The sequence below is a fragment of the Dermacentor albipictus genome, chromosome 1, assembly GCF_038994185.2.
Source record: "Dermacentor albipictus isolate Rhodes 1998 colony chromosome 1, USDA_Dalb.pri_finalv2, whole genome shotgun sequence".
Taxonomy (NCBI): domain Eukaryota; kingdom Metazoa; phylum Arthropoda; class Arachnida; order Ixodida; family Ixodidae; genus Dermacentor; species Dermacentor albipictus.
Genome location: NC_091821.1, coordinates 88,678,397 through 88,699,810, shown reverse-complemented (window position 1 = coordinate 88,699,810; position 21,414 = coordinate 88,678,397). Strand labels below are relative to the sequence as shown.

Sequence of the window (21,414 nt, the reverse complement as noted above, 5' to 3'; positions counted from 1 at the left end):
TACAGTAAGTAAAAAGAAAGCACTTCTTGCACTCTGCATGGTTTGGAAGAACTGCTTGAAGCCCTCACGTTTTGTTCAAGCCATTTTGTAACGTTCTTATTTACAAATCATTGGACTTTCACGAAAACTAGCCAATTTCAGATAACCTGAGCAGGAGATGCAGATAACCAAGAGCTTTTAAGTCTGAAAAAGTATGCCATCAACCCAGACTGTTGCTTTAATGAAGCGAAACTTTCCTAGCAATGAAAATAATGAACTACAGTATTTCTAGTAGAGAACGATGATATACAGTTATTCCTCAATATAATGTACTTTGATATTACGAAATTTTCGAGATAACAAAGTATTGAACTTTTCATAACTTCTTGCCCATAGAACACCATGTATTTAGAACCTCAATATAACAAAGTGTTTGTATGCCATTTCAATAGAGTCGCCGACAGATTTTTCGGACTCCAAAAATTCGGACATACTCGATTATTCGGTCTGCTTCGCGGCACCGCCATTCTCCCTATAGACCATATTAGTATAACAACTGCCGAAAGTTCGGACACCTTGAAACCTCTCGTCTGATTTTTCGGACACTCCTTGAGCCAACTCGATCAAGAGCACCAACACGATCAAGAGCACCATGCATCAACTCTGACTGGGGCATGGTTCGACTTGCAGAATGCCATTTTTGTTCTGAACGGAGCCTCCTTGCTGCCCCATGAAGTGGCGCTACTGCAAATCCCCGCTCATCATCATTGTTTCTGCCTGGTTCGATAGAGTGGCTACAGCAGTTCCGGTCTCAGCTTAGTAAGCCATGTCAAGACAATCCAGCAGCTGATTTGTTTCTTTCTTCGTGCACGACGCTGCAAGCAGGCCACGTTTTTCATTTGTGCAACTGGTGACGGCATGGTGGTGTTTGCTTTGTGTGCTGTGTCGAGGCTGCAGTGATCCAACTCGGCATACGGAAACATCGCGTCAACTGTCTAATGACGTCGATAGTGCCCGCGCAGACTGCGCTGGGGAGTGCCGGCAAGCGGGCGCCAGGAGGCCTAGGATTTGTCGCCTTCCGATGTGCTCCCTACTGAGGCCGAAAATGTTCTGCCGAAACCTGCGCAGTGGTTGCATTGCGATTCTGGACACCGTCTCATTTGACAGTTTCACAGGTGCTGTACTGATATGTGCAGAACTCGACGACGGCGAGATCATTCGTCAGGTTTCTGCTACACCGCCAGACGATGACTCCGAGTCGGAAGATGACGCACCATGTTCTACGCTGCCGTCATATGCGGAGCGTGTACAAGCAGTGACTGTGCTTTCAGCCGCCTATAGTGACCGTACGACCCTTTGAGATTCAGGCTTATTTGATTGCGCGTAAACAGAACAGTGTGCAACGACGCATTCTCAATTTCTTCAAGCCTACTGCCGAGCCGAATAAATTCGTGAAAATAAAGGATTTCTTTTCTCTCTTTCTTTCTTGTTTTTTTTTTTTTTTTGCTTAATCTACTTTTTCGGACACCTGTTTATTCGGACATTTCCGCAGTCCCCGTGAGGTCCGCATAAACGGTCGGCGACTGTATAATGAAATTTCACTGCCACGCAAAGGAATGCTGAGACAATAAATGGAAACTTTTGCAGACCCAGATGGTCAAATTGTTGAATTACAAGCAGCTGCTTGCAAAGGCATCTCCCAAATCGTGTGACAAGGGCGACCACCCAAGTGGAGCCGCATCACGTTCCGTATAGTGTCCAAGTGCGATAAGATCCTATCGCGCCTCGCCTCGCGCCTTCGATGCAAGTGAAAGTGTGTGAGGGGGCGTAAAGAATTATGGTGGCTTCACGAGTGCCGCCTTCCCATGTGAGCAAAGAGGAAGAGCCGGGGGAACTCACGGTAACGCAATCAAGCGTGCGCGAAGGGGGGGGGGGGCAGGGGGTAGGGTAAGTTGGCACACATCTCGGCTGTGGCTGCCCATGGCTGTAAGTTCAGCTGAGCGCTTATGCAGGCGCGCATCCTGCTTTAGAAGTCATCTGCCGTATATGCAAAGACTGGGCATGCCGAGACAGCATGGCACCATGTAAGCTGTTTTACCACACATTTAGTATTGGAGGTTGCATAATCTCAAGTTTCGGTGACTCATTGGAATGTGAGGCAGACAAAACATTCACTCTCCACTGCTGGCACTTTTCCCGATAGCATTGTCCGAGTGCAGGCTATGCTATCAGCTGTGGGAGCGGAGTGCACATGAAAGCGTGGCTGGCTTTGCTTAATTCGTACCACGCAAAAGATATCGTTGACGTACCGGGCATGAAACCGTATCATTCGTTGCCAACTCCCAAATTTATCAAAATGAATAGTTTTCTCATTCAAATTAGTTTTTTTAGATTGCCTAGATTGCCCGATAATTCGTTAAATTCTGCAACTCTTTTCCGTGTAAAAAAAATCGATCGGCGATTGTACTTATATGCATAACAGGTAATCATCATCATCATTTATTTTCCCTTAAGGAAAACAAATGATGAAGGGGGGAGGGTTACAGAATATAAGGATAGAAACAAAGATATGGTTACAATTTCTTACAAAACTCAGCCTGTGGATTCGTATTAGAACAAAAAAATAAGAGAAAAGCCAAGAGGCACACTGAATAGAATGCAAAAGCAAATCAGCAGAACAGCCACAATGTGAGACAGCAATCGCAAAACAATGAAGGCACAGTACGGTCATTATAAGATTAGGGTTTAAGGTGATCAGTAAGCAGCTGCTTGAAGATAATGGGGTTGCCCTCATTGACAACTCTATCTGGTAAATTGTTCCACTCTGCAATGGCGCTATGCAAAAACGATTGATTAAAGGAAAATGTTGAACCATGCAAGCGCTGGATGCTGCAAGAGCTAAAAAGGTGATGAGATGTACGGGTTGGTGGGATTAGAAGCCTTCCATGCAGTCCAGGGAAGTTATAATAAAGTCGCTGGAAAAGGCACAGTTTTGCAATTTTCCGACGCAACACCAATGGTTCGAGAGATGATTTAATTGCACTGACACTTCCTTCACAGCTGCACCTGGAAGTGATGAATCTAGCGGCATGATTTTGTACTGATTCTAACATATTAATTAAGCAAGCTTGGTGCAGGGTAAATAGCCGAGGTGTATTCTAGTTTAGTTCGAATGAAAGTTTCATAAGCTAGTTTTCTTGTGGATGAGGGGCACAGCGCTAGGGTACGTCTGACGTAACCAAGTGATTTATTGGTCTCGGTAGCCAATTTTGTTATATGGTCGGACCAGGTCAACTTGGTATTTATAGTGATACTGAGATAAAGATACAATTCAACGGTGGATAGGGCTGTCGAGTTTTAAAAGTATGGGTGATCCTTGTTAGAGTGTTTACAGGATACCTGCATAACTTTACATTTGGAGATGTTAAGTTTCATTAGAGAGTAGGAACACGAGGTTTCTAATAAATGTAATTCTTTTTGGAGCATGGCATGGTCGGTTGGGTCTGTAATGCGACGATAGATTACGCAGTCATCTGCAAAAAGTCGAATATTGGATGATATGCCGTTAGGAAGGTCGTTTATGAAGATGAGAAAGAGAAAGGGACTGAGGACGGACACCTGTGGTACTCCGGAGAAGACGCTAACAGTAGTTGAGCAATGATTTCCGACAGCTGTGTACTGGAATCAATTATTAAGAAAGCAACGGACCCATGACAGTGCAAGAGAGTCGAGAGCGAGGCATGAAAGTTTGGCCAAAAGCTGCTGATGGGGAACACAGTTCAAATGCTTGCTTGTCGTATTTCAATACAATGAAATTTTAATATACCGAAGCAAATTGCCGATTTTACCGACTTCATAATATTGAGGTTTAACTGTAATGACCGTTTCTTCTGACTCAAGCCAACATCTAATGCTGCGCGGCACTACAGGTAACTAATTTCATGCAACAGTGCTCCTGCAAACTTTCAGACATCAGGCAACACGGAAAATTTTTTATCATCAGCACTGCTGAGTGAGCAGCCAAAGCCTCCAAGATTGGGCTGCACACTACTTCTGTACTCAGCTGCTGCTGCCTTCTGCATTTTGTTGCAAATAACACTCAGCACTTTGGTTAAGTGTTGTGTACTATATCACGCAGAAATCAAATGCATACAGCAGAGCTCATGGCTTACAGTACATCTACATTCAGCTCTCCCTTCTTCCATTCAGCCTTCGTCCTGCAGTGGACATAAAATAGGCTGATGATGATACATTCAGCTAATCAACGTTTCCCTGAATGTGCCAGCAGAGCAATGCAAGCCTCTCATTTTATAGAACACTCATTGCTGGACTCCAGCATAAAGAAATTGATTTAATGGTTGCGTAGAAGCATCTGCTCGTATACAGCAACTAGCACTGTGCAATAGAAGAGGACTTCAGTGCTTCCAGGCATGCTCATGAAGCGCTTTGATAAGCCAAGCAATCAATTTATGGAAAGTAAATTGTCATGTGCACACTATTTCTCTCACGGCCTGCAGCAGGCTGTTGCTTATCAGCTTACCTGACGGTAAGTATGATTACCCCCCCCCCCCCCGTCATTGTCGACTGTGAGGGCAGACAATGTCTATGACATAATAGTTACAACAAAGCATTTTCGACACCCCCTTCTACATGGTTATAGTATCGAGGTTTTACTGCTTTTTTTTTTTACTTTATTGATGGCATGACGTGATGAGTCTTTTGGAACATTGCATAAACAAACCCACTGAGAGCCAAGAGGACTCATAACAGCAACCACGGTAAATGTAATGAACCTCTCACCTGGCAAGAGACACTCTCATCCTCCAACCACCAGAAAACTGTTTGGTAGGCCTATCCTGCATCTCGCGTGTGAAACCCAAACCAGCCAAAATACGCCGAGCCCGTGCTTCAGCTGAGTCAGCACCAATCAGCTGCAATTCTTCATAGACCTGCAAAGTATAATAAAAAGTCTTAATGTGTCTCTATGTAATCAGCTGGGCCCATGTCATTAAATATGGGCATGCAAACTAAGAATTAGCTTACGTACATCAAACCAATTAAGGATTCAATGAAGACAGCTAAGTACCTCTAACTTTCCAGCAATTTGCTCAGCATGAAAACCAGCACTAATTGCTGAAAATTACAACGATGGAGTGTCATAAGAACAGAGCACAGGGGAGGTGGTCTCACTGCATGCTCACTTCCATCAGTGCATAAGTGCCGGCCTGTCTCATGAGGGGGCGGGAGGAGGGCCCACAGGGACCCACCTCTGGATCCGCCAGTGCATGTTGCACACAGCTGACAATTTACAATACGGGATTAAATGTTTTTTTTTTTTCTTCACAAAATATCTATGTGAGGATTTAACACTGTTTTCATTAACCAGGGTGTTTACCACGTCCAAATTCCCTGAGTTTTCCAGGTTTTCCCTGAGCACCTTTTCAAAATTCCCTGAGTGATGCAGAACTATGTTTTACGTCAAGACGGGCTGAAATCATATCGCCCGATGCTATCACTCTCTAGTAAGCATATCAAAAAAATGTTTAAAAAAATAAAGACTTAATCCAATTTGAATTCTAAGGAGTAGGTAGTGTTTATATGTTGCATACTGAAAAGATTTTGCGTCAAAAAACAACACAGACAAGAAAGACGACGACACTACGGGCGCCACTTCAACTGTTCAATGAGAGTGAAAGCACTCGACATATATAGCCCTCCAAAACACCACACACGCGCGCAAGGCAACATGGTGTATGATGTCTTATCAGAGTAGGCGCGATAGAAACTTCAGCTCAACATTGGAAGCCTTCTACATGAAGAAAGAGGGTCTGAACTGTGTTAGTGATACATCGGTTTTTCCTTACGAGGCTGAGCTGAAGTTTCTATCGCGCCTACTCTGATAAGACTTTGTATTTGTACTCCATGTTGCCTTGTATGCATGCGCGTTGTTTTGGAGGGCTATATATGTCAAGTGCTTTCACCCTCATTAAACAGTTCAAGTAGCGCTCGTGGTGTCATCGTCTTTCTTGTGTGTGTTGTTTTTTGGCGCAAAATCTTTTCAGTATGCAAGATCACCAACTAGCCCAGCAGTTATCTCTTCTAAAGTGTTTATGTTATTCAAAAAGAGAATAGAAAGGAGGGGTTAGTAAAATGCACAGCAAATAAAATGTTTTCAAAAAAAATTGCAAATCAAGTCTGACATTCTCAAATACAAACAAAAAGGAGATGCATACAGAAGCAAATATTTTCGAATATGAGCTATTTCTATCAACTGATAGCAAGCTCAGTGGTATGAGGCCCAAACTTTGTCACAATTGCAATTCTCTCTCAACAGCTCGTAAGTCAACCTCAACTGTCCTTACATACTCTCAGCCCACGCACGACGCCTCAGTGTTGCGTTTCACTGCTTTAAAGAGTTTATTTTGGTTTGGATGAGGGGGCACACCTGCATCTTGGCTTCATCCAACACCGCTTTTTTGAGCTCAAGCTCCTTAAAAACGGCGGCAGCACGCTTCCTTTCCTGTTCATTCGTCAATGCGTACATCCTTTCTGTTCTTGTCCTTCTTCCACCACTTGTTCACCCCATGGCCCATTTGAAGCATTTTCTTGGTCATCTGCACAGTCCACGTCTGATTTTTCAAGCTCCCCAGGGGCCGCGAAAACGTCCGAAAAATCGGCCAGTTGGAAAAAAAAATGCATGTCATTTACTGTCCTTAAGGGCTCAAACCACCTCAGGCACATTCGAAAATGCTCTGAAGGCCTGATGGTACACCCATTAGGCATGTTGGTTCTCGTACTGTGACAGGAGATACCGGGTGCACGCGTGTATAATTAAGGAATACATACTGTGTCCCGTGGCAATAGCCCCTTCCCACGCTTGTTATGCTTCCCTGCAATACTTTTGCATATACCTCACCAAGCAACATTACCGTACAGAGGCAAAGCTGACTTTTGGGAACCGGCATTATGCAACGCACCATGCTTTCCAAGCTTCTAAGCCAATCGCGAGGACCACAAAGGCGGAGTCGGTGCCATTGCTGACAGCAGCAAATCCTTTCAAAGAAAAACATGGCACCCAATGGCAAGAAGCTCTATAGAGAACGTCAAAGCAGCTAAGTCTAGCATTGCCGCAGTGGTGGCTACGGCTGCCAGTGGATCTGCGTGCGAGAGCGCCGGTTCGAGGCAGCGAGGTAATCAAAATGGTAGCAGCGGTGGCTTTGATTATTGCGTTTTGGACCTGCAGTCACGGCAAGAAGTGTGGAAAATCAGATGGTGAACAGTTCTTGCATCCGAAGTTCCAGACGTTCTGATACACTGATTCTATGGGGTACGTGGTGGTGCCGCGAAGCCGTCCAAATTATCGGGCAACTGGAAAGTCGGCCGTTGACTGTACACTGGCAACTCCTCCAGCCAACAACAGGAGGTCAAAGACGATCCATTACGATTCCTGTCTGTTACTCGAGCCAGCATTACTGTGACTTTCAACCCTTCCAATAAAATTACAGCTAATTTTCTCTGATATAGGCACAAATTCCCTGAGTTCTCCCTGAGTTTTTTCCAGACTACTCAAAACCACTGAGAATTCCCAATTTTTCCGGTTGGTAGACACCCTGATTAACTGTTGCAACCAAACTTTCCTTTAAATTGAGCATGCTTCATTTGAATATGTGCAATCACTGCAGAAGTATTAGACATGCTCCACACATTTATACATGTAATCCAGAGTTGGTTGGAGACCTTCAGGCGAAATTTCCTGAAAGCCTCCAATAGGGACAATCGGCAATAGTGATCTCACTAGAATTACCATAACAAGAACGTTAAAACATTTGACAGATGTTCCCTAGTTAGCATGATAAAACATAATGAAACTGCACTCTTACTTCTGTAAGTTTGTCCTGATTCTTCAGATTGCCACGAGCTGCATCATCTTCCAACTTTTTCTGCTCTTCCAGCAGTTCAGTGCGTTTAAAATCAGCCTTGAGGACAACTTCAACAGCAGGGGTATCATCAGCAACCACCTCTGCAATATGATGAAGGCGAACAGTGAGCAGTCATAATGCAGGTATTGCAAAGCCACCAGAGTAAGAAAAGTACAATGCAATGTAGGCAACGGCAAACGAGTATCAATTTCGTGCTGAAAGAGGTTTGGTTTTCAGGAATGATCTGAGATGGATAACAAGCACTTAACTCGCAGACAAGGCATTTCTTCAGAATTTCCAATTCAACATATTACACAAAATGCACTCAACCCCAATTTGCACCTTATCAGCCAAGCAGCAAAAACTAGAGGCTTGCTTTAGCTAGAAATTTTTGAAGGTGAATGCAAAACATGGACAAAGGATTTTTTAAGTAGTGTTGAAAATGAAATGGCATTTGTTCATGCAACACAACAAAAAAAAAGATCAAAATTTTTTTAAAAGCCACAGATTTTTTGAAGATGGCGTCTGACAATGAATAAAGCCACAGAGAAAAAGTTACCCAGGAGGGCAAGGGTACAAGCTCAACTTCTCTACCATCAACCTCTGCCTGCTTTAATGACATGTGTGCATGACACAAATGCACTTTGGGTTCAAACTTGACTGCCCCAACAGATGACACACGCAGGAATTTGAAAACAGTAGCTGAATGCTACACTCCATTACCTTAAAAGACCCCTCACCAGGCCCCATAGCAAATTTGGTTATACGCTGGAAGTTGTTACATGTCCTTTAGGGAGCGTCTTGCCGCAAAAATTTTCCAGATAAGCCCATTAATAGCTGAGGCAGAAATATTTCAGGGCCGCAAACCCATGATTTCAGAAGGCAAGCTCCACTGCATAGCGAGACACTCTCTCCACTCGCCTCGTCTAGCCTCCGCAAGAGAAATTCCATCCTTGCGTCCTCGCATACGGAACCTCGAGGATCACGTGGCGCATACATCACGAGCCCTGCCTTCATTTTTTTTTTTTTTATCCTCGCTTTTTCGTGGCATGTCGTAGTTCCACTGATGGCGTCGCACATGAGCTGTTGTGATCGTCTCGTTTCGCACAGCGCACGATTTTGTGCACTGTGGACACCTGACTAGAGGTATAATTCAGTGTTGCATGAATACTGAGGTAGAGATAAGTGGATCAAAGCAAAAAATGACATAGTTTTGGTGTCTGTGAGCAAGACTGAACGACGTGGGAACAAGCAGACAAAACGGAAGTACATCTCTCTAGCTGCGGTGCAAAGTAAAACAAAAACATGCAGACATTCAGTTTGTGTGTTTTATTATTTCTCTAAGTTATAAGTCGTCTATTCAAGCTACATATTACACAAATAACAGATGTTGCCTTGAATAATTCTCAAAGTCGCGTGTCACCATGAGCAACCTCACAGTATGAACACATGTACGTAGACGCCCTATCATGTCTACATCTGCCTCCAGCTTGGAGTGCAGCAGCCGCGAGGAGAAGGGAAAATGGCGTTCGATTCGTAATTTCAGATCTTTCTGCGGCACGTAGCCATGTAATGCTTTGCAGACACAATTGTTATTGCGCAATGTATGCTCTGCCCTTGTCAGCTCAAAATGGCCAGACCTGGTGAGAGGTCCTTCAAAGTAGATGACCCACATAAATGACTAGGCACTACATTATGCCCATGCTTCAGTGTTTGTCTTCCTGGCAATATGTCTTCAGGCATAGCTTTAGGGGTGTGCAATTAGTAATTTCCAAGACCGAATCGAAAAGAGCCAGAAGAAAATCTAATCAAATCGAATATCTAATACTTCTGAAACAGCTTTCTAAGAATCAGCAGCTGTTTTCACCATTAATATAAAATGATCTTCGCATCCTAGTATACGCACAATGTTAGCAAGTACAGGGTCCTGGATATTTCGCTGCGCATGTTTGAAAAAAGGTTTTGCACTCACCGCTGCGCTGTACTTGCTCAAATTTTGCAGAACGATCGCATTTTGACGTTGACTTCGTTTAGTATAACACTTTGCACAGTTAATGACCTGGTTTTTAAGAAAAAAGTGTGAATTTGCCTGCACTTATGAGGAGGCGAGCTGCTGCCACGACAGCACAAGCATAAACTTGTCTCACCACCTGCCATCATCTGTGGAAAGCAGCGTTTCAGGGATGGAAGTCACCTGTTCCAGGAGCGGGCAACACACGGCAGCCCTTTCTGAAACGCCGTTTTCTGCAGCTGACAGCAGATGGCGACACAAGTTTATGCTTGCACCGTCATGGCAGCAGCTTGCATCCCCATAAGCACAGGCAAATTCACACGTTTTCTTAAAAACCAGGCAATTAACTGTGCCAAATGTTATACTAAATGAAGTCAATGCCAAAATGCAATTGTTCTTATAATTTGAGCAAGAACAGCGCAGCAGTGAGTGCAAAACCTTTTTTTCGAACACGCATAATGGAATATTCAGGACCCTGTATCTGTCATTGAATTGAACGTTATTGAAGTGTTACCAAAAGTACAGATGGAGCATTAGGAGCAAATAAGCAGTTCATTTGCATACTCAGGACTCATTGGTGAGTGCACATGATGGCGGTTTAGCCAGAAAAGTTCAACTCCCTGAGTAGCGTAGCGCCCTCCACTACATATCTTCTCGTGTTTTATGTCTGCAATGGCCACTGGCATTAACTCTGTTGCACTTTTGCTTTAATCTTGTGCTTGATTGTGCACAGCAGGTGAATTGAAACATTTGAAAACTATTTGAAAAATATTTGTATATAAAAATACTAGTGACTCTTCGATTCAAAGGTAAAATCGGTGAGGGCAATATTGAATTTGTTATGTACACTAATGTTTTGAATATTAACAGACGTTTAATAACTTTAAATAGACTTTTACCCTATACAATATTTAGATAGGCACTATCTGACTTAAAAGTGGACTGAAATCACCCCAGTCTATCATGTGCTATTGCATTAAACCATGTGCTCAGCAAGCCCAGTTACACAAAAGTATGAAATATAAGAAGTTGTTTCAATACATTGCTTACCTTGCTCACAAAGGAGGACATCAATGTTGGGTGGAATGTTTAAGGAACGATTTGCAATGTGCTTCAATAGTGTTGTTTTGCCATGGCTGAAATAAGTACATTGATGACACTCATGTCAGAAGACCAAGTCCTTACAAAAAAAAACAGTAGGAATAAACACACTCACCCGTTAGGCCCAACAAGGCCATAGCGCCTGCCAGCTGTAATTGTGAGACTAGCATTTACAAATAGATCCTTGCCTCTTGCAGAGATGGAGAAATTGTCAACCTGCCAAAATATTAACAGTTATCAGTCCTAGCAACTGTCAACACAGGCATACGATTCAAAACAGTTGCTGCTAAGCAGTCCCCACCCAAGTATCCAATGGGCATATATAACTTGTGCAAATAAAGAAATGAAAGATAAGTTGGTCGAAAATTTCAAGAATTTCTACGAAGATTACCGCCACTTAAACATATATTGGAGGGAAGAACCACCAGAGGAATTGTACACTGATAACATCATTCCACCTGTGATACGCTTTTGGTAAATATTTGACTAAGAGAATGTCTAATGCATTTACCTCTGTGTGTAGTTAATTTGGCAATGAGTACACACGTAAGTCAACACATAAATGAATTGTCATCAATTTCTCCATCTGACCAGAACAATGGGTTCAGCAGATAAGCCATGTGAATGCAAACACAAGGCTTCACTTTCCGTTTAACCAGAAGTCTCAAACAAGTAGTCCATGGGCCACACTTGGCCCGCGAAAGCTCAAGCGTGGTCCACGAGGCTCTACAGAGCACTCATTTTCTCCCCCACGAATTCACCCAAAAATCTATTTGCCCTGCTGCCAAAGATTACAAGTGCAGCCCATGGGGAACTATGTGCTAAGTATTCAGCTCGATACTCCATACACGTTTAAGACCCTCGGATTAGACTATGGTAACATGTTGAATGTAGCAGAAACGGGGCTGCATTCTCAATCACTTTTAGTACCACTTTACCATGTCAATCCCTTTAGGTGACTCACAGTAGCAAGAGACATTCCATAATGCCACAGTGTTATGGCTACCCATAAGGTCAACGCAGATGAAAAGTGCAGTGTGAAGAGCTCTTATGGGGAAATATATGGGCATACAATTTTATTTCATCTTGTCTGCTTCCACTAGTCAGCACGCATGAAGCTGATACCCACTCAAGTTATTGCTCAAGAACATGGCACCCGCCGTGGTTGCTCAGTGGCTATGGTGTTGGGCTACTGAGCACGAGGTCGCAGAATCGAGTCCCGGCCACGGCGGCCGCATTTCGATGGAGGCGAAATGTGAAAACACCCGTGTACTTAGATTTAGGTGCATGCTAAAAAACTCCAGCTGGTCAAAATCTCCGGAGTCCTCCACTACGGCGTGCCTCATAATCAGAAAGTGGTTTTGGCATATAAAACCCCATAATTTTATTTTTTTGAGAACATGGCCTCAGTTGCAACTCTGTTACAAGGGAACAGGGCAGAAATCACAAAGAGGAAGAGAGGCACAAAGAAGTCACACACAGCACTGTGTTGCCCTGTAATGTTGTTTCCCTCTAACAATAAACCAACACGCCCAATTCGAAACGCTGGTCAAATGTGACTCTATGCTGCTCTGAATGGCACACTCCTCACCTTAATGTCTACAGCATTCTCCTGCTGAATCTGCTGTGCAGCCGACTTGTCAGCTTGGGACACCGTAAACTGGTCTCCCTCAGATGATGCCTTTCCCTTGTTGAGACTCTCCAGCTGTTTCTGGTACTCTGACTAATGAAAAGAAAATGGGAAGCTCATTTGTACTATTCAAGTAACCTCAATACTGGAGAAGTTGGTGTTACCTGCTTTTTCATCATCTTCTTCTCTTTGTGAGACACCTTCTTAGCTGGTGCCACCTCTGACAGAAATGAAGGCCAAGAACAAAGAGTAATTGTCATTAACAATCCAAATGCCAACAAATGCAATATCAAAGCACTTCCACACCACAACCCCTTTCTGCCATGGTCCCCCAAGTACCCAACATGCAAGCCTCCTTGCTGCAACGCACTGCAGGTAAATTGCGTATTTGCTAGAATTTACCACAGTCCGTGGGACAAGAACCGTTACTGAAGCTACAACAGAAGTCTTTAGCAGACTCAAATGGTTCAAGGTTAGCATCTTCCATACAAAGAGATGGGCAGTGCTATTCGCATTACAGCAACTTAGCTGAAGGCCTTTTCTCAAAGTGCGGTTTAATTTGTATAAGTAGCACACCTTTCATTTCATCACATGCGAAAGTTTGAAGCACTAAAATGAGACTAATCAGATTTGAACACAATGTGAAGGGTGTGCTTAAGTCAGTACTGTAATCCTATGGGTCGAAGTTTATTATTCTGGGCCAATTTTCAGAAAGGATATGGCTGGTAAAAGTGTCAAACTCAATATGATTGCTTAGAAAAGCTATAATTTAAAAATTAAATGACTGCTTGAAACATTCATGTCTTCCACTCTCAAAGATGGCTTAGTGTTCGTAACTGTAGAGTTAGTTTTCTAATATTAATTACTTCTCATAAAGAAAACAATTCGTCAAATGGAACTGTTTACCTTGGTCTTTCCCCAGGCTTTAAAAATTTACTTCATTATCCAGAAAATACATATTAAAGAATGTTTGCACACAGTTTCATTCCTAAATAAGCAATGGTCCACAAAACAGTCTTAATGTTAAGCAAACCTTATGTACCGTATTTGCACGTCAATAATTTAGCCAAGAATATACAAGAAGGGGAACTTTCGATCTCTTAGAAAAAAAAATATACATATGGTTATGGCAGGAGGTGATACAGCAAAGAAACAAGAAACCACACATAAAAGCAGATGCCCACAGAGCGCTTTGTTTATTGTTACTGCAGACTTTCGTCGCAAAATACAGTAAAAGGATGAGTGCATGCAGAATTCACTTGTCACTGCTGATGTTTTTGTCACTATCAGCAAGAATGGTGCCATCCTCCATGCCAACAAAGTTATTGAACAGGCAGCACTTCACCAGTGCTTGTGGCACGATCAAACATGGCTTTGCTATGTTCAAGTGCATGTGTTTGAAAATGGCTCTGTGCACGGTAGCGATAGCGGTGGTGCCTAATGGTTTAGTTCACAGCAGTTTGAAGTGCCCTCCAAAAATTAAAAATATATATATAACAGGTTATATTCGTGTCACGAACCCAAATATAATGCGAGGCACGTTCAGAAGCCGGAAATTTCAACAAAAGAAAAGCTTGAGTTAATTCATGCAAATATGGTGGTTTATATATAACTTTAGTGGACAAATGTCTATTGAGAAAAACAATTGTAAAGTTTCAGAAGTGCACCACTTCATTTCTGGTGAAAAGAAAGAATATTTCTTGAAAGATACCATTAGCACATTTTAGACCATCATCTAGAATTCTGCTATTTTGCTGAACAATAATTCTGCACTTGGTGAATTTCATGGCATATGTTCAATCTGCAATGGTTTGGCACTCATCCTATAATGCACGAGGAAGTCAATCTTGTGGCATCCAAACTGCATCCACGAAAACTAGCTGAACATTAACATACTAGTCTATTACAGCTATGGTTTCCGACTAATAAGTAGCAAACTTCGGTTATGATTTCACTGAAAAGTCTAACAGGCACAATATGGTAATGATGTATACAACGAACTGTTGCAGCTCACAGCAACCGGCCATCATTGCCAATCTGGATACATGCTCAGTTTACTCAGCAACACAGGCTTTATACAGAGCATAGCGACTTATCTCCCAGCTGCAGTTGCAGAAAACAGTGCTCAGAGATCTTACACTAGCAGGGTCAAAGAATGACATAATGTGGCAGACTGTGATGACAGGCTCGAACAAGGAGTACATGGCAGTGTCCTGGTGCCTTTATTTCTTCGTATCATTAAGTGACATAGCCTTCCAAGCATGGCTTTAGTAAAATTTGTAGCTACCTCTTTGTCAGCCACTGGATACTTCTCATAGCCTTCTTCTATACACTAGTAGTTCAGCAAGTTCAATAGGCTCAGAAACAAACTATTAACAGTGACTGACGAGCAGCACTAGGTTTACTCCTCAATACACAAGCCCAGGATGAAAACACAGTTATTTCCACAGGAACTGCTCAGGTGACGCCAGTCAATGAGTGTAGGTGGCCTGCTGGTTCTCTAAAGCAGTAATGGAAATAATACTTTGCCAGTAGGTGGCAAGGAAGGAAAGCAAAAAAAAAAAAAGAAACTGACACAGTTCACACAGTGTTAGAGTAGCGCACTGATAAGCACTGGTGCTGGTACAACAGGTTTGTGCATCTAGGAGCTTTGTATGTCATTACTCCCTTCAAATAGTGATCTGGGCCCATGCTGTGATTCAATGTCTTGAAAACTTTTCAAAATACAGAGTAAGTGCTTGAATCTTGAAGATAACTTACAAATGCAGGAGGGGACACAGATGCTTAATCAAGCACAGGTACATGCTTAGTAATTTCTGGTAGGCACTTGAGACACTGAAGAAAATAGACGCTCGTGACCAGCAATTCACCTCAATTCGTAAGATGAAAGTACTGCCAGACATCAGTGTCCCTTCCAATGTTCTGATGTACCTAGCAAGACCATCTCACTCCTAACTGAACTAAACTTTGTCACGAAACAAAGAAAACTGCATATTCCTAATGCCACTGGTATGTTATTTTCTATGGTTCTTCATTCCTTACATTCCCTGCTCCTCTACCCCTGCTGCCTAAAGGTGCCTTAATCAACCTTAAAAAGAGAGAGAAAAGGAAAATAATGACCAGCTTAAATATCCCCGACATTCGCAAAGGCGAAATTGTCCATTTCTCTGTACTCACTTTCTTTGACTCCTTGTTAGTTATCACCTACTTTGTCCTTTCGCTCCAACCTGAATAGCATGGAGTCATGCCAATACCTAGCAGCCAGCAGGATCAGAATCTGACGCTTTCCTTTCTGCTCCATCCTCTGGTATCACAGTGTGGCGAGGTAAAAGAGATAGAACGAGGGGGCGTAGTGCGACAGTGTGACCACTGCAGGGCTGTTTGACATGTCTCATTGAAACTGTGTTCCTCTGTGCAGGCCCTCAGTGTACTGCCAGCTCATCATTTGGTCTAGGCCGAATGAACTGTCACTTTCCTGCAGTTATGCTTGTCTAAAACAGACAAAATTCATTCGGTACTGTGACATAGTTGCGTAGTAATGAGGGATATACACAGGTCTAGAGATATCTATAGCTGAACAGTGCAACTGCATAGCAGCCTGTCACTGAACACATAACCTGTGATATATAACGTGATCGAAAATAAAAATTTCGTCAAATGCTCCATATGTCAGCGCGATGCTGAGTCAACGAGAGTTACGGAGCTGTACAGGTATAGTGTGCTGTAAGTCGTACGGGCTTCAGAGCTACACGACCTTGGTTCCTTACCCCGAATATGCTGTTGGGGGATCGGCTGTTTTTCTCGTCGTTTGAGTACACCTCCACTAAAATACTTCTCAGAAGAAAATAAGAAGAAAAAGAAAAACGATTCATTCTCATTATTTTTACTAGACTGTCACATTATGACATATGCATAACTAGGTCAAAGCGACGATCACAGCAGCAACGATCAATATACATGCTTAATAAAGTTTCATTACAGTTTGAGAATGACAAACCAACCGGTATGGTAACTTTACTACAGGTTGTCCAGCCGCACCGAGAGCGCACAGAAAGTGACACCGACACACACTATAAAATGTCACAACGATCGCATACCTTTGTCGGCGTCATCACCTCTGCTTTCCTTCTCAGAGCCTTCACTGTTCTCGCCATCGTCGTCACTACCCAGAGCCTGAAATTTGTTCTGACTGCGACGTACAGGCCTAGAATCGCAGTCTTCACCGTCAGAGCCGTCGCTTATGTCGAGGTTCTCGAGCTTTTTTTCAACGTCGCCTTCAGCAGTACCTTTTCCAGCTTGTTCCTTCTTGCCGGCCTTCGCTTTGGATTTCTTCGGCGGCATATTTAGAGAATATTAAGTTAAACGTACCAGAACCAGTTATACAAAATGTGATATCAGAAATACTTTACATTAAAACTTTTTCTTTTCGACCCAACCTAAACGAGCCGTAAGGCCGCCTGCTGCCAGCACGTTGCCGAACCCGGGTACGGCGCACCATTGCGCGCATTATCACATTGTCGATGCAGACTAATGAGCCGAACCAGTTGAACGCGGCTACAGTGAACTGCGAAAATACCGCCGCAGCGCTGCAATCGAAAGTGGCTTTCGCCGCTCAGAATTGCCGGTTATCGAGCTCACGCTAGCATTCGCACCAAAGGTTATTATACTTGCGGGTTAATGCCAGTGTATTCGAATAAAGATGCAATATAAAACTATAAAGACAAAAAAAAACGTTACTCGCTATCCCGGCTTTGCTAAAGTGGACGCCCAGCGAAGCTGCTGCAACACTGTCACAACTGCTGAGGGAGGTATGCAATGCTTTATTATAGCATTGATGGTTCGGATGCTTGCTTTAAGCTTGTTCTTTATTGAAACGTATGCTGTTCTGTGTGTTGTGCGGGTGATTTCAATGAATGTATGCACTGTTCACTTCACTTTGCTGAGCATTTGTACCCTCTGCCTTAACCAGTCCTCATAGCAAGTTTTGGTTATACGCTGGAAGTTGTTACGTGTCCTCTAGGGAGCGTTCTGCCGCATAATTTTTCAAATTGGCTCATTAATAGCCGAGATAGAAATATTTCAGTGCCGCGAACCCATGATTTCCGCAGGCGGGCTCCGCTGCCAAGCAAGACGCTCCACTCGCCCTGTCTAGCCATATGGTCTGGGCTAGACGGGGAGAGTGGAGCGTCTTGCTTGGCGTCTTGCTCAAGCCTACGCAAGCGAAATTCCTTCCCTGCGTTCTCCCATACTGGACCTCGAGGATTGTGTGACGCATACGTCACAAGCCCCGCATTCTCTTTTTTTTGTTTCTTGGTTTTTTTTTCGGCGCTACGCATCTTTGTCGACAGCGTCGCGCGCGAGCTGTTGTCTCGTTCGCGCAGCGCACGATTTTGCGCGCTGTGCTCAAGGAAACATGTCTAGCGGTATACACGAATACTGAGGCAGAACACGCGGATCGCAGAGCGTGATCACGCGCTGGAACACGGTAAAAAATGGCATAGTTTCGGTACCTGTGCACGTGACCGCACGACCGTGGAAACAAGCAGCTAGACGAAGCTGAAGTACATCTCCCTTGGTTCGGTGCGAAGTAAAACAAATAAACACGCAGGCATTCCCGTTTGTGTGTTTTATTATTTCTCTAAACTTCAATTCGTCAATTCAAGCAACAGATCGCACAGATAACAGATGTCGCCTTGAATAATTCTCGAAATCACGTGTCACCTCGAGCGACGTCACACTGCGGACACGATTACGTAGGCGCAGGGGCACGATTACGTCACCGCCCAGCTTGGAGCGTGGCGGCCGCGAGTGAAGAGGAAAACGGCGTTCGGATTGAAATTTCAGATCTTTCCGCGGCGCGCAGCGAAATAATACTTTGCAGACACGATCGTTATCGCGCCATGTATGCTCCGCGCTTGTCAGCTCAATATGGCCAGACCTGGTGAGGGGCCCTTTAAGTAGTATTAGAAACAACTCTTGTTAAGCATTGGTAGAAACGTCAACATGAAATGAAATGAAATATGAAATAGACAACGTTAAACGATCACTGTGGCTGCACGTGGGACGCGTTTCTGCCCTCCAAGTGCATGACCTCGTAGCCACAGCTAGACAATCGTATTTGCATTCGTAAATTGCAATATGAACTGTAAAGTAATTAATTAAAATATATTTAGTATGTTTTTCATTAGCTGATTATGCATTTCAAGTTATCGTACAATTAATGTCTGCCTTTTTGAGCAATCCAACTAAATTACTAAAATTATATATCTGCCGCAGCGATTTTGTAAAAATTCTGTATGGCCTAAAAAACGTATTATCGGAGACCGCTGGGCCACACAAATGAGGGCTTTAGAAAATAAATAACTGTAATATGACTCGACCGGAAGGGCAGTTAACAAGGCATACTCGATGAAATGGCCTGGTGGCAGTGGCGGTGAATATGCCACGATCAACCAGACGCACGCGATGCGCTGTTCTGCCTGGCGATCCCCCAGAACACCGGCAGACATGCGGCTATCATGGGTGCCGCCCTCTTTGAGTCACACTTACAAAATCTATTTCTCATCACAGACTTTTTTGTCGTTAGTAAAATAAAATAAATGCCTCGTGTAGCTCCCGAGACTAGACGCAGCAGGGAAGCTTGCCATTATCAGACGAGTCGCAGCAAAAGCGAACGAAGAGGACGCTAGCAGAGTTGGGGGTGAATGAGTAGATAAACTGACTCGAAGTCTAGCCTCATCCTTCACTTCAAGACAACAACGTCGCCCTCCGAATATACCGCGAAGTCCGGTCTCCCCGATCCTGACAGAAGAGGCCACTGACTGATGACAGCGTCATTTTTAAGGACTCCAGGGGAAAGGACGTCAACAGCGGGTTCACAGTTTGCCACGTGGTTCCTCGTATTGGGCAACGGTGGGACGTTGAGAATGGGAAAAGGGAGGGGGGGGGAGGGAGTCGTTGAAGAGCGGGCGACAGTGGGATGTTGAGGTTGAGCAACGGTGCGGGTGATAGGGAACGGGAGGTGGTGAACGATTCGGCGTTTGTGATTGGCCAGTGAATTCCCCCGAGGAAGGGCCAGGGAAACAAACGGCATAAAAAGCGGACGCGGGCGCATTTTTACAATTGCGACGTGGACGGCTGTGCAGGAGACGCTCGGACATGCAAAGACTCTAGCATATGCTGTGCTCCGATAGTTGGAGCCATGTTTGTAAAACTGAACCATGTACCTGTTTTTGAATTTAATCCCTTATCTCATTCTTTGAACGTCACTCGGAACCATTGTTTCTAGCATTCTTTCTCCGCAAGGAAACGGCACACGCGGCACAAAATGTTCGATGAACGGCCGCTTATCTGAACGTCCATATTCGTATAACGATTTTCGCTGGACATTCGACGTATGTTTGGAATCGGATAACCGACCGAGAACTTCCTCAGGACATCCGGCTTTGCACCATAGCTGTACCCTGCCGCGTTGTCATTGCAGCGGTGCCCGGCTCGTGTAGTGTTATCATGTAAGGCGAGGGAACGCGGTCTGCGCTGACAGCTGTTTTGCGTTAGTGGGCGCCATTGTTTGGAGCTGTCGACCGAGCGTTGTATGCAGCGCGTTCGTAGAACTCGCTTCAAGGCCACGCGTGTTTTGCACTGCCGGTACTCCAGCACAACGTGTAGTAATGATTTGCAGCTGCATATATGGCTGTTAGCCTTCTCGAGTTGGCGTGCTCTGTCTCTTTTGCTGGTCTTTGGAATTTCAAGCCTGAACATCAGTATAGCTGCAATTGCAGTTGCGGATCGAGCCATTTCCCAAAACTTTAAGCGCGTGTGAAGGTGTACGTGTGCGAACACATGTTCGTCTTTCAGCATGCATGCGTGCAAACAAATGTGTTCGTGTCTGTGTCTGCATGGATGTCTGTGCGTGCGAGGGGAGAGATATAGTGTGTGTGCGCGAGGGAGAAAGTGCGTGCATGTGAGGGAGAGTGTGCTTGTTTGTGTTAGGGGTAGAGAGTGTGTGTGTTTGTGTGTAAGAGAGGGGGTGTCTGTGCGAGAGGGAGAGAGGAAGTGTGTGCGCGTATGTGCGAGGGAAAGAGTGTGTGTCAGGGAGAGACAAAGTGTGCGTGTGAGGGATAGTGTGTGTGTGCGAGGGAGAGAGAGAGAGCGTGTTCGTGCACGCACGCGCGTGCATCTGTGCGTACGTATTGGGTGTGCGAGGGTGTGTTTAAGTATGTGTGCATTTTCTTCCTTACACCTACTCTCGGAGACAAATTGTATATAGAGTGTACTAAACCCATATTTAAATCCACGAGACAACAACAAATGACACTGCACTTGAAGTATTGTTTCTTTCTGAAAGCGAAATCTATGCAAAAGAAAAGCGCCTAAGGCATCAAGGACGCGGCCTCAGATTTCGTCCCGATGGCACTATCACCATCAGCACTGCCTAACTGTTACCCTTCGTTGTCTTCCTGCCCTCGGCGGCAGCGCATTGTCTTGATGCGCAGCGGCGTGCTAAATCTGCACCATCATTGCGTCGTGTATCGCTTCTCGAGACCAAGCAAGCTTTCAGCGGCATACGTTCGCTGCTAATAATAAAAAATTATGTGGTTTTACGTGCCAACACCACTTTCTGATTAAGGCCGATCCACACGACCATAGCCTCCTCTATTGGCGGCGAGGAGTTACGGAGTCGCCATCTATCGGAAGCGCCTCGCTGGCGTAGTATGAGGGATCACGTGGCGCGCTCCTCATAGGTTTTGCTGTCAGCGCTCACTGAAAACACC

General features: G+C 44.3%; 1 protein-coding gene across 1 annotated transcript in view; it reads right to left on the bottom strand.

Annotated features, from left to right (window-relative positions):
• LOC139048721 (ATP-binding cassette sub-family F member 1) overlaps positions 1–17,174 on the bottom strand; it is a 49,353-nt gene extending 32,179 nt beyond the window's left edge. The window contains exons 1-7 of the mRNA XM_070523236.1: positions 16,738–17,174; positions 12,805–12,860; positions 12,602–12,733; positions 11,126–11,226; positions 10,960–11,045; positions 7,860–7,999; positions 4,780–4,928 (exon numbers count right to left, since the gene is read on the bottom strand). Coding sequence (XP_070379337.1) covers positions 4,780–4,928; positions 7,860–7,999; positions 10,960–11,045; positions 11,126–11,226; positions 12,602–12,733; positions 12,805–12,860; positions 16,738–16,981 — 908 coding nt within the window. The 5' untranslated portion in view covers positions 16,982–17,174. The remainder of the gene's footprint in view (positions 1–4,779; positions 4,929–7,859; positions 8,000–10,959; positions 11,046–11,125; positions 11,227–12,601; positions 12,734–12,804; positions 12,861–16,737) is intronic.
• Positions 17,175–21,414: the final 4,240 nt, after the last annotated feature.